Source organism: Myotis daubentonii, chromosome 20 (assembly GCF_963259705.1).
Source record: "Myotis daubentonii chromosome 20, mMyoDau2.1, whole genome shotgun sequence".
NCBI lineage: Eukaryota > Metazoa > Chordata > Mammalia > Chiroptera > Vespertilionidae > Myotis > Myotis daubentonii.
In genome coordinates this window covers 5,922,114-5,935,308 of record NC_081859.1, presented here as the reverse complement: position 1 = coordinate 5,935,308, position 13,195 = coordinate 5,922,114, and the positions used below count along the sequence as shown (strand labels likewise).

The following is a 13,195-nucleotide window of genomic DNA, read 5'->3' as shown; positions in this document are numbered from 1 at the left end:
GACCTCCTGGTTCATAGGTCGGTGCTCAGTCACCGAGCCACGCCGGCCGGACACACAAGAGTTTTGATTTGCCAGTGAAGCTTGAATGTGAGGAGCTTGACTAGTTCTCTCCCCGGGGGTAGAGCAGCCCTCCCTCACCCCCCCCCCCCCCCGCCTGGTGCCCACGTGCCCTCACGTGCTGTTCTCACTCGCATCTGCCCCAAGATCGCCGTGGAGATGCCCATGGGGCTGAAGAGTAATTTACTGAAGACGCTTGGACACGACGGCGGTGGGGAGGTGACGGAAGAAATATTTGGAAAACCCAACTGCGGCCCCTGGTGGCAAAGGCTCTTGTTCAGCCTGTGTTTCTTCAACGCTCTGATCAACGAGAGGAGGAAATACGGAATGCTGGGCTGGAACGTCAGCTATGAATTCAGTCCCTCAGACTTCGAGGTAAGCGCGGCGGCAGCGTCTTCTGAATAAACGACAAGTGGGTAACCGTACCGTACAGGCCACGCACGCTTTTCCCGGTGGGATGCAAGTGCTGACAGCGGTTCTCAACCTTCTGGCCCTTGAAATACAGCTCCTCACGCTGTGACCCAACCATAACATTATTTTCGTGGCTACTTCATCCCTGTCACGTTGCTACTGTGATGAGTCGTCATGTAAATATCTGATAGGCAGGATGGTCTTAGGCGACCCCCGTGAAAGGGCGTTCGACCGCCAAAGGGGTCGCGACCCACAGGTTGAGAACCGCTGGCGTAGAAGAAAGGGCTTGGAAGCCAGCGGTTCTGGAATCAGATGGCAGCTCTGCCCCTTTGCTGTGCGGGCATTTAACCTGTGGGGCAGCTAATTAACCTGGCGGCCCTGCGCGCCCTTGGCCAGGACAGGCGGGGGGGGGGGGGGGGGCGGCCGGGGGGTAGTGGGGGGCCTTAGAGGAGGACCGGCTGATACAGGCAAAGCGCTGGGAACAGTGCCTGCCTCGCACGCATGGCCAGAGGGTTGTTTTTCACGCGGGAGAGGTGACACTGACCCATCGTGGTGGGGAATCAACTCCGCTTACGGCCTCTCTGCTGTCCTCCGTACAGAGCCTCCCCTTTGCGCAACAGCATGGGGGTGGGGGGGGGGTTTCTCTGTCGCTACAGCAACCAGGGTAGCACCCGCATGAGCTGCCCAGCGCAGGCCGCGGCCGCGGCAGCCACTCACCTCTGCGTATGATCAGGTCCCAGAAACCTTCCCCAGGAAACCCCGATGCCCCCTCGGGGTGCCTGTCCCCGGGGGGTGGGGGGGGGCTCTCAGACGGGCGGCTCCTGCCTTCTCCTCTAGGGCCCCAGGAGGCTCAGCTCCCACGAGAGGCCCCGGGCTCAGCTGCCCGGCAGGGTTCTGTGCGCATCTGCCCCCCAGTGAGCGGCACCTGGGCGTCAGGGAAGGATGTGGGAGGACCGACCCGAACGATCAGGGACTCAGGAAAAGGTGCCCACACCACCAGCGCCGCTCAATCCAGGCCGCACTCACAGCGGTGGCGGGGCGGGTGCGGTTTGGTTTTTCTGGTTTGGGGCCTGGGGCAGCAGGAATCTAATCCGCTGTGTCCTCAAGCACAAGGGAAGGCGTGTCCTTGGAGAAGGAAAGTGCAGGTGATTTCACTGAGTTTTCCGCACCCAGCCAGGGCAGCCCCGGGAGGGCCGGGTGGCGGGGCCCCGGGACACCGGGGGACGCGCTGTGAGACTGCGACACGGGCAGGCAGATCGGGGCCCCCCCACTTGCCTGTGGACTCCATTCGGAAATGAATTAAGTAGTTCGGTGTGAGTTTAACAACAAAACGAGACGTCGTGGGCAAACACGGGCAGCCTGCCACGTCTGTTCCTCTCGCTGTTCCCGTGTATTCCTACAGAGGAACGGCGGGCAGCGGCCTGAGAGCTGTTGCTTTCGTGCTGAAAGGGCAGAGCGCGCCGAAAACACACCCTGAAATAACCAAAGCGCGTGCGTCCCCGACAGGTGGCCGTGAAGATGCTGGAGAACACCCTGACCGCCCAGCCGGCCGTGCCCTGGCAGAAGCTGCGCTACCTGCTCGGGGAGGTGGTGTACGGCGGCCAGGTGACCGACCCCTGGGACCAGCGCTGCCTCAACACCCTGCTCTACAGGTTCTGTAACCCTGACGTGCTGACATGCGACTTCAGCTTCTTCAGTGAGGAGGTGAGAAAGGAAGTTATTGTCTTACTAGGGGCCTGGTGCACGGAATTCGTGCACTCGGGGTGGGGTCCCTCAGCCTGGCCTACGCCCTCTTGCAGCCCGGGAGCCGTCAGCCACCGCCGCTGCGCTCGCCAGCTGTGAGCCCAGCTTCTGGCTGAGCAGTGCTCCCCCCTGTGGGAGCGCACTGACCACCAGGGGGCAACTCCTGCATTGAGCATCTGCTCCCTGGTGGTCAGTGTGCATCATAGCGACCAGTCATTCTGCAGTAGGGTCGATTTGCATATTAGCCTTTTATTATATAGGATATGACTTGATTGTGTGTTTTTAAGAATGAAATCTTGCCATTTTTTATTTTTTTTATGAGAGAGTAGAAGGGAGGGGGAGAGACAGAGAGAGAGAGAAACATCGATGTGAGAGAGACACATCAATTGGTTGCCTCCCACACATGCCCCGACCAGGCCAGGGATCCAGCCTGCAACTGAGGTCGGTGCCCTTGACCAGAATCGAACCCAAAACCCTTCAGTCCAATGGCCAGTGCTCTCATCTGCTGAGCAGAGTGGCTAGGGCTGACTTGATTGTCTTTAACTAAGTTATTGCCAAAGTATTTACAATCCGCACTTAAATTCACGTCAGTGTCCACTTTCAGTGGCTATTCTGAACTCCAGTGGCCGTGACCCTGATAATTACCTGTTGGTCGGCGGCCGGGGGCGCCCCTCACAGTCCCTGGTCCCAGCGCAGGAAGCGGAGGGCGCAGCCGGCGGACAGGAAGCCGGAGCCTCGTTTCCCCGTGAAGAGCCTGCTCTCTGTTGCTTTACTCAGTTATTTCACACCTAGGAGTTTTGTGCCTCTTGGCCACGTTCACCCATCCCTGAGATGGTCAGTTGTTCTTAAGACCATCCTCCCAGCCCAGGCCAGTTAGCTCAGTGGCTAGGACATAGGCCTGCAGACCACAGGGCCTCAGGTTCGATTCCCAGTCCAGGGCACGTACCGGGGTTGCAGGTTGGATCCCCAGCTCTGGGCGGGGCTGAGTGTGGGAGGCATCCAGTCGATGTGTCTCTCTCATATTATGTCTCGATGTCTCCCTCCCTCTCATCCCTCTCTCCTCAGCCCCCTCCCTCCTCCCATCCCTCCCACTCTCTCTAAAAACCAATGGAGAAATATCCTTGGGCGAGGACGTTATACAACATGTCACCTCCCACTCCCCGCAGGTGTTACCACAGTGAGTGGTGGGTGGAAGCCGATTGCACACATCACCTCTGGGTGTCGTTTCTTGAGGCAGCGGGTGATCAGAGTCGCCCTTTAAGTCCTTTCCCCTCTCCCCCTTGCACACTTCCCCACGAGAACGTTCTGTGTGCCTATCACGCAACAGCAGTTGGCAACACGGCGGTCCCAGGTGTAGCTTGGGCGGAAGGGTCTGGTTCTCAACCTTCTGGCCCTTTAAATACGGCTCCTCATGTTGTGACCCAACCATAACATCGTTTGCGTGGCTACTTCATCACTGTCATGCTGCTCCTGTGATGAATCGTCGTGTAAATATCTGATCTGCAGGATGGTCTTAGGCGACCCCTGTGGAAGGGTCGTTCGACCGCCAGAGGGGTCGCGACCCAGAGGTTGAGAACCGCGGGTCTAGAACCTCCCACCTGCACATAAAGCCTTCGATGGCGCGTCTCGCGGGGAATGTGGTCTCCGTGCGCTACTGAAAGGAGAGGCAGAAACTAACAGGCTGTCAATTCTCAGATGTGCGCGCCCGAATCGGCCAGCCTGCAGGCTTACCGACGCGCGGTCCAGGCCTTGCCCGACGACGAGCCCGCCGAGCTGCTGGGGCTGCACCCCGAGGCCACCCGGGGCTGCCGGGAGGCGCAGGCCCAGAGCTTCATGGACCACCTGGTGGCCCTGCAGCCGAGGACGGGGCAGCCCAGCCTGGTCATCAGGTAGGTCGCGCCGCCGCCGTGCGCTCCGTCAGCAAAGTGTTGGGGAGAGCTGTCCGTGTCCGCTTGGAGGGACACCGTATAGCACTGAGAGAAGATGTCACCTCAAAACGCAGACCCTAAACGCTCCAGGCGACACGGGAGCCAGTGCACACACACATGCACACTCACGCACACGTGTGCACACACATGCACACTCACACGCACACACATGCACACTCACACACGTGCACGTGCACACACACATGCACACTCACACACGTGCGCGCACACATGCACTCACACACATGCACACACGCACACAGGCACATGCACACACATGCACACTCACGCACACGTGCACACTCACACACATGCACACGTGCACACTCACACACACGTGCGCGCACACATGAACACTCGTGCACACGTGTGCACACTCACACACATGCACACTCACACACATGTTCACACGCACACGTGCACACTCACATACATGCGCACTCACGCACACATGCACGCTCACGCACGCACACTCATGCACACATGCGCACACACATGCACACTCATTCACACACGTGTACACTCACGAACACTCATTCACACACGTGTGCACACTCACGCACACATGAACACTCATGCACACATGCACACTCACACGTGTGCACACTCATGCACACACACACAATTACCAAGCATGTGGTAGGTGCTCAGTAGATCTTTGGTAAGTGAATTGTGCCTGGCGAGTTGTATTTTTAAGCAGAATTGGTTTAAATGTGACCTGTCCGGGGAAATTCCCGTCCAAATAAGTCGGAGGACAGTGTGGTCAGGAGGAGGGCGCCCCGCTCTCCGGCCCCGGGGCCGTGCCTCCCGCCCGCCCCGCCTCCAGGTCCCGGTCCGGCTCCCCAGACACGGAGAGGACCCGTCTGCCACGCAGGCTGCTGCGAGGTCTCAGTGGCGTCAGACACGGAACCCGAGGTCTCGGGCCCTCGAGCCTGTGGCTGTAAAGGAAGGTCGGTTGGTTGCCAGACAGCAAGCGCCATATCGCCCGAGGGATCGGCCTTCCCTCTCCTCCCCTCCCCGGTGTCTGGAGCCACCCCGCCTCCCAGGAATCCCACTGAGCCGCCTGCTTTCGGTGTCAGGAGCACAGCGTGGCCGTAGAGCAGTGACGGCGAACCTTGTGAGCTCACGTGTCAGCATTTTGAAAAACCCTAACTGAACTCAGGTGCCGTGTCACATACAGAAATGTTTTGATCTTTGCAACCAGAGTAAAACAAAGACTTACATTTTTGATATTTATTTTATATATTTAAATGCCATTGAACAAAGAAAAATCAACCAAAAAAATGAGTTCGCGTGTCCTAGGTTCGCCGTCACTGCCGTAGAGGAAGGACGGTCACTTCCTGTGAGCTGTGCGCTGCCCAGCAGCCGCCTGGGGGGAACGTCCTGGGCTCCCAGCTGTCACTCCCCGAAGAACCGTGTCCCTGTGGCTGTGTGGCCGCGGGAAAGCTGGGCGGCGGTGGGAGCGCAGGTCCGGGTACATCCAGCAGCAGGGGGACCGGCCCCTGCTCCCCCGGAGTGGAGGCGGGCCCGTCGCCTCTGCTTCGCGTGGCAGCCTCGCGCCCACGGCACCCACAGCACCCACGTCCCGTCCCCACCGCCCAGGGTGCGAGCAGGGCCCTGCTGTCAACCCGAGGCCTGAGCATCCGTCCGGCTGCCGCCGCCTCTGCGTCTCAGTCTGGGTGTTTCCGTTCAGCAGAGGAGCCCGGATGCCGGAGCTTTTACAGAGAAACCGGAGATGCCCCTCTCCCTGCGGGTGTCCCAGGCCGCACAGTCCTCACGCCCAAAGCGAGACACGCGCCATGGGCCCCATGAGGCGCCCGGCCCGCCGGGTCCCGTGCTGGGGAAGATGGGCCTCCCCGTGCGGCCCTCACTCTCCCCCCCTCCCTCCCCTGCAGCGGGGAGCCCATCGGAGACGATCTGGTGATGGAGATGGTGTCGAATGTGCAGAAGCGGCTGCCGATGACGGTGGAGAAGGAGGAGAGGAGAGGCGCCCAGAGCACGCTGCGGAGCATCATGGCGGGCTCCGTGTGGGAGGCGCTGAATAAAGGCCTGGAAGGCAAGCGGCTGGGCCCCTCCGTGTCCTCCCTCCTCGCCCCCCTCCCCCTCCCCCTGCCTCCTCTCCCCCCTCCCCTTCCCCCTGCCTCCTCTCCCCCCTCCCCCTCCCTTCTCTCCCCCTCCCTCTCCCCCTGCCTCCTCTCCCCCCTCCCCCTCCCTTCTCTCCCCCTCCCCCTCCCCCTGCCTCCTCTCCCCCCTCCCCGTCCCCCTGCCTTCTCTCCCCCTCCCTCTCCCCCTGCCTCCTCTCCCCCCTCCCCCTCCCTTCTCTCCCCCTCCCCCTCCCCCTGCCTTCTCTCCCCCCTCCTCCCCCTCCCCCTCCCCCTGCCTTCTCTCCCCCCCTCCTCCCCCTCCCCCTCCCCCTGCCTCCTCTCCCCCGGGCCCAGCGCAGGACTCTGGCACCAGGCAGATAGGGTTAGAGCAGTGATGGAGAACCTTTTGAGCTCGGCGTGCCAGCATTTTGAAAAACCCTAACTTCACTCTGGTGCCGTGTCACATATAGAAATTTTTTTGATATTTGCAACCATAGTAAAACAAAGATTTATATCTTTGATATTTATTTTATCTATTTAAATGCCACTTAACAAAGAAAAATAAACCAAAAAAATGAGTTCACGTGTCACCTCTGACACGCGTGTCATAGGTTCGCCATCACTGGGTTAGGGTCAGGGTCGGGGCAGAGACGGGACAGAACGGCCACAGAGGAAGGGGCTGAGAGGAGAGGGAGAGCTAAAGCCCGCCTCTCCTCCAGGGCCAGGTGAAGGGCAGAGCGGAACGGGAGGCTGTCGGTGTATTGGGGTTTGGGGGGTTTGGGGAAGGAGGCGGTGGTGATGGCTTCAGGACTAAGAATGGAGAAACAATCACGGTAGCCGCAGAGAGAAGCAGCTCCGGCCCCGGCCCTCGGACCGAAGGGTCGCAGGTTCGATTCCGGTCAAGGTCACGCCTGTACCTGGGCTGCAGGTCCATCCCCAGCCCCGGTCAGGGCACTTGCAGGAGGCACCCTATCGCTGGATGTGTCTCTCACATCAGTGAGGAGCTGAGGGGAGGGGCCGGCCCAGAGGAAACGGGGCAGACCTGGTGCCCAGGGCCCGCGTCGGGCTGGGGCACCCGGCCCGTGACACTCTCAGCACCCGCACTTCCACCCTCAGAAGGGTTCCTTGGGGAATCAAGCGCTGGGCAGCCGCCTGTGGGGGCTGCACTGCTGCTGCGTCCAGGCCGGTGGTGTCTGTGCGGCCTGTGAGCCAGAAGGGTGTTTCCCCGGCGGAGAAAAGAAGAAGAAGGTTTTGTGATACGTAAACATGGTCAGAAAACCAGCCAGGGGAGCCCTTTTCCCGCTGTCCCGCGGCACCCACGCGGCCGGGGTGGGGTGCGGGGCGTGGCTGTGACAGACGGCAGCCCACGGAGCCAGAAGCATTTACTAACTGGCCCTGCAGGAGAGGTTTCCCTGGACAGAGGAAATTCCTGTAACTTCCAAATCCTATCGCTTTCCGTTTTTTGGGTTTTTTAAAAAATATGTTTGTATTGATTTCAGAGAGGAAGGGAGAGGGAGAGATAGAAACATCAATGACGAGAAAGAATCATCGATCGGCTGCCTCCTGCACGCCCCACACTGGGGATGGAGCCCACAACCAGGGCCTGTGCCCTGACCGGTAATCGAACCGTGACCTCCTGGTTCCTAGGCCGATGCTCAAGCACTGGGCCACGCTGGCCAGGCCAAAATATCACCATGTTCTCTCTTTCTTTAATCCAGGCTACGACCCCCTCATCCACTGTGTCTTGCTGTCCTTTTTGAAGCAAGAAATCGAACGCTTTGATAAGCTGCTGCTTGTCATACATGAATCCTTGAAAGACCTTCAGCTCGCTATCAAAGGAAAGATCGTCCTCACCCCAGAGCTGGAGGAGCTCTACAACTCTTTTCTTAAAGCCAGAGTGCCCGAGCTGTGGCAGGTGAGCGGGGGCGGGGGGGGGGGGGGTCCCCGCCTTTACGGGCTGGATCGACGCGAAGTAGAGGTCCCGTCGCAGGCGGGACCGGGCTGACTGTGGTACAGCCACGTGGCGAAATACCACGCTGCGCCTGCATTCAAAGGTGCTGACATACTTTCGGTGAGTTGTTGATATTAATAAGATCTCTTGGAGGGAAATTTGGCAAGTCTGCTTAACTACATCTGTCTGAGGTATTGAATACCCCAGAGGGTATCTAGCCCAGGACTGGTTATAACAGCCTAAAGCTGAAAACAACCGTCCTTCCTCTTCATCGGAATCCGGTTAAACGATGATGCGGATATACAGGACACATCTCTAAGATGTATTGTTAAATCCTTACGTTTCAGAAAAATGTCATTTTTAAGGATTATAAGAGCACATACACTTACATAAGACCCAGGCTGATCTACGCATACGTGTGCTTAGAGAAGGGCATATGTGCTTTAAATTCTAGAAACCCAAAGTAGAGTCTTGGGAGTGCCAACTAAGCCAGCTGACAGCACCCCGGTCCCTGAGTCTCCCCCGCGGCCCCCCCCCCCGCCCCAAGAGGCACACCAGGGGAGGAGCAGCTGGCGGGGCCAAGGCCAGCTCCAGGCTCTGGTCAACTCCAAGTTTAGCTGCAGGCCCAGGCCTCCCGCGACCAGGGGAGCCGGCCGCTGTGTGCGGTGACGGGGGGAGACAAGGGGTTCTCTGGACAGGAGACTTTTGTAAAGTAGGAGGTGGGGGTGAGGAGGGGGACTGGCTGCCAAATCCGGGCCTCTCCCGCCCCCGTTGCCAGAACAAAAAAATCTAAAGGACGTTATGATGTGCCGTGTCTCCATCCTCACAGAAACACGCCTACAAGTCGTGCAAGCCCCTGGCTTCCTGGGTTAACAACCTCATCCAGCGACTGAATTTCTTCAACACCTGGGCCAAGATGGCTTACACGGCGATCTACCACCGGTAGGGCGACCGCCGCTTTCCTTACGCGTCCCCCTGGCTGTGGCTCAGAGCTCACGTTGGGCCTCGTTGGGCCTCGCGGGAGTGGGGGACCTCACCTCACCTCCCCCTTAGGGCGAGGGAATGAGACCGAGTCCCGCCCCGTCCGGGGTCACCGCCCTCGAAGAGACAGAGCCTAGGGCCGTGGTCGGCAAACCGAGGCTCGCGAGCCACAGGCGGCTCTTTGGCCCCTTGAGTGTGGCTCTTCCACAAAATACCACGTGTGGGCGCGCGTACAGTGCGATTGGAACTTCGTGGCCGTGCGCAGAAGTCGGTTTTCGGCCTGGGCGAGTCTGCTTTGAAGAAGTGCTGTTGGTATTTGGCTCTGTTGACTAATGGGTTTGCCGACCACTGGCCTAGGACATTCTCTGGCCACACTGTGTCTTGTGAAAGTAGCAAGGGGAAAGGGGAGAGGTGAAAAGAACGGAGAATTAGTTGCATGTATTTCTTAAGCGAGTTGAATACATGATACACAGCCAATGGAAAGGCGTGAGTGCCCAACACTTATTGAGCGCCCACCAGCTTTACAGCCCTGGCTGGTTCCCGCCTGGGGAGGGTTTGTGATGAGGCGGGGGGGGGGAGAAATCTCCCCGGGTGGCCTGGCCCTGTGGTCATGCCGTCACCATCCCCGCCTGTGTCTGCCTGCCTCTAGGTATATGAGGTTTATCTTGGCCTGGAAGCACTCTAGCACCAGCCCCAAACTGGAAAAGAATTTCTTTGAAGGGTTTCCTGCAAGATACTGGCTCCCAGCTTTCTTCTTTCCACAAGGTGAGCGGGCGAACCAGGACCAGGCCCGCCCTCCGCACCCCCAGCTTCCACCACAGTCCCCCTCAGGTGTCAGGCCTCCTGCCGGCACTGACTCCTCCCCACCCCCGCCCCCTGGCAGTGTCTCCGGGCCTCAGCCCCAGGCCATTCATTTGATGAGGTCAGAGGCCGACACCAGACCCCTCCCAGAGGCCATGGCATTTTGAGAATGGGCACCTGTTAGGGCAGGGATGGCGAACTTTCTGAGCTCGGCGTGCCAGCATTTTGAAAAACCCTAAATGAACTCTGGTGCCGTGTCACATAGAGAAATGTTTTGATATTTGCAACCATAGTAAAACAAAGACTTATATTTTTGATATTTATCTTATATATTTAAATGCCATTTAACAAAGAAAAATCAACCAAAAAAATGAGTTCGCGTGTCTCCTCTGACACGTGTGTCACAGGTTCGCCATCACCGTGTTAGGGATTGATTCTGGGTTTCGGCCATTTTCGTTAACGGATCCGTTTAACAAGAACGAAGGAAGGAAGGAGGAAGTGAGCGTTTGCTGGGCCCTGGGCCCCGGGCCCCACCTGCTCGGCACAAACGTCCAGCAGGAAGGACAGACGTCCACCCGTACGGATCACAGCCGTGTGTGCTGGGGGTTTGGGGGGTAACGCTAGACGGCAAGCTCCATGCGGGCGAAGCAGGGCCGCTTGCCTCCCTGCTGCACCCCCAGCCCCTAAAACACCGGATAAGTGTTTGAAGAGCGAATGCCTCTCCTGGCACCCAGTCCGGCCTCACCCCCACCTCTCGCATCTCCTGACCCTCTTTCTCTTCCCCCTCCTCCCTCCCCCGGAGGCATCGTGTGGCTGACAGCGCTCACCCCCCGTCCCCACCCCCCCCGCCACCCGGGACCTTTGGGACGCGCTCACCCCCCGGGTCCCTGAGACTCACAAGGAACGTGTTTCTCTCCGAAGCCTTCCTGACCGCTGTGCTGCAGGACTACGGGAGGGCCCACGGCATCTCCACGGACGCCCTCACCTTTACCCACCAGGTGATCCCCGGCACCATTGGCTCCAAAGAGGAGGAGTTCTCCATCGTGGTCCAGAAGACGCTCAACCTTGTCAGGAGGGCCTTCAAGGTACCCGGTGCTCGGGTCGGGAAGGGCCATCCCTCCTTCCCTCCACAGACCTCGCTCCGCACGTGCCGGGCGCCATGCCAGGCACCAGGCAGGCAGGATACACAAGGCACAGTCCCCCTTCGGGTCGACGTGCCCTCACCGTCCTCTCTCCCACCGTCACTTCTCAAGGGCCAGGCCGCCTGGAGGGCGAGCTCGGGACAAGGTGCCCGTCCCTTCTCCAGGGACCTGCCCGATCAGAGCAGACGGAACCTTCGGGGGGCTCTGTGCCGGCCACCCCGCCCCTCCACACAGTGGGGGAGAGCGAGTTGCCTTCCAGGCCCCCCTGGAGACACCCCAGAATTGGAGCTGCTGCCAACCAAGTTTTCTGCTTAACAGAATCGATCAGCAACTCGTTCACCCCTTTTAATGTCATTCAGATATGCTCCCGAGTCCCTCCCAGAGCCTCCACGAATCTCGTAGCTGCGTGGGTAGAAGCAGGGGACAGTCTGACCCCTTTTATGATCTGTCTCTGAAAGGCTGGGCCGAAGGTGGTCCTTCTGGAAATGTGGGGTTTTACTGTGTTTGAAACACTCGTCAGCTCAGGATGAGCACATGCAGAGCCTGCACACTTGTTTCAGGTCTCAGTCGCACACGGCAACAGCTCCCCAGTACAGGGACGGGCCCCCCGCAGCTGGCGGGGAGCCGTCCGCTTCCTCCAGGCCCGTCCCATGGGGCGTCTGGTCCAGGCAGGGTCCTGCCCGGGCGCCGCTGCCAGCACCTCTCTTTGATCTTAGAGCACAGACCCCTCACACATTGGGGCTCACATTTTTGGATTATTCATCGAGGGAGCAAGGTGGAATCCCGAAGAGAAAATACTAGAGGACTCGCTGCCTCGCGAGATATGCTGCGATTTCCCGGAAATCTACTTCCTGCCAACCAAGGTCAGCACCCCAGTGTTTGTCACGCCCCCTGTGGGCCTCCACGTCCCCTGGTTCACAGGGGAAATGGGATCCTTTTTAACTCGGAGGCTCAGGAAGGGGGAGGCCCCCCCAGCTGCAGTCCGAGACATAAACACGTTTACAAAAGCCCCAAATATCGCCAGAATCTAAAATAGCTGCTATACCAACAGCCACCGTCACTTCTCAGGAACAGGCACCCTAGGAAGCCGTAGTTACGCTTTAAGATGACATCTCCAGGCGTCATGCCCATGTGCAGTGACACAGCCCCTGACCTTCAGGATGTTTAACTCCTAACAAGCTCCCAGGTCAGGCACGTGGGAAACGCGCGCTGTGGGTGGGTTTGAGCTGTGCAGCCGGACTGCTGGGTTCTCTCTCAGGTTTCCACCGAGACACCAGCCGCTGCTAACGCGCCGGAGTCGGAAGGCCACACCTTCGAGTGCCCAGTTTATCAGACGCCTCAGAGGTCGTCCATTTCCACAACGACCGGCTCCCCTTCGAACTGCTTAACGTCGGTGTTCTTGCCCACGAGGAGACCGCCCAGTCACTGGATCAGCATGCAGGTCGCCCTGCTGTGTGAGAAGGCGGCGAAATAAACTCCCGTCCCACAACAGGTACATGTGGACTCTGACCAGGTATGCCTGTTCCAGGCCGTGCGTGTAGCAGCGCTTACCCGCGTAGAAGCGTGTGCAGGCAGGCGCGCTTTCTCCCTCGTGGCTAGGGGTGCCCTGTGGCCCAGGAGCGTCGCAAACCAAAAGGGAAAGTTGTCTGGGGGCGTGTAATCTAAGGACGCCCGTTCCGGTCTCCGTGATCCCAGAGTTACACGCAAAGGAAGGAAAACCAAGGCTCCAGGTCCTATCTCTTTATTTCCAACATGTCCAACTTAAAACACAAAAAGCAAAAGGTAGCTGGTGCCAGGCACTTTCTCATTCCGGGGGAGAGAAGTCCGTGTCCTTCCTCTGTCCCCAGAGCCTCCCTGGTGAGCCAGGGGGAAGCAGTGTCTGCGGACTACAGGGCGCTACGCACACCCACCTCTGCGCACGCACGAACGCGCTGACCCAACGGCTCATGTGAAATCCATCCTTCACCTCAACATCCGCACTGTACTTACTAGATGCCCGTGTGTTTAAGGTACTGACAACTGAAATTCAAATACAGAAGTTTAGTGGATTTGCTTTCCTTACAGAACAATTAACAGTGAGACTATTAACTAGAATTT

The 13,195-nt window shown here is 58.8% G+C and overlaps 1 protein-coding gene across 1 annotated transcript in view; it reads left to right on the top strand.

Annotated features, from left to right (window-relative positions):
• Positions 1-12,572, top strand: part of DNAH14 (dynein axonemal heavy chain 14) — a 140,173-nt gene extending 127,601 nt beyond the window's left edge. The window contains exons 76-85 of the mRNA XM_059677837.1: positions 205-432; positions 1,975-2,172; positions 3,907-4,100; positions 6,035-6,195; positions 7,942-8,138; positions 9,004-9,116; positions 9,805-9,920; positions 10,878-11,041; positions 11,815-11,961; positions 12,357-12,572. Coding sequence (XP_059533820.1) covers positions 205-432; positions 1,975-2,172; positions 3,907-4,100; positions 6,035-6,195; positions 7,942-8,138; positions 9,004-9,116; positions 9,805-9,920; positions 10,878-11,041; positions 11,815-11,961; positions 12,357-12,572 — 1,734 coding nt within the window. The remainder of the gene's footprint in view (positions 1-204; positions 433-1,974; positions 2,173-3,906; positions 4,101-6,034; positions 6,196-7,941; positions 8,139-9,003; positions 9,117-9,804; positions 9,921-10,877; positions 11,042-11,814; positions 11,962-12,356) is intronic.
• The last annotated feature ends 623 nt before the right edge of the window (positions 12,573-13,195 follow it).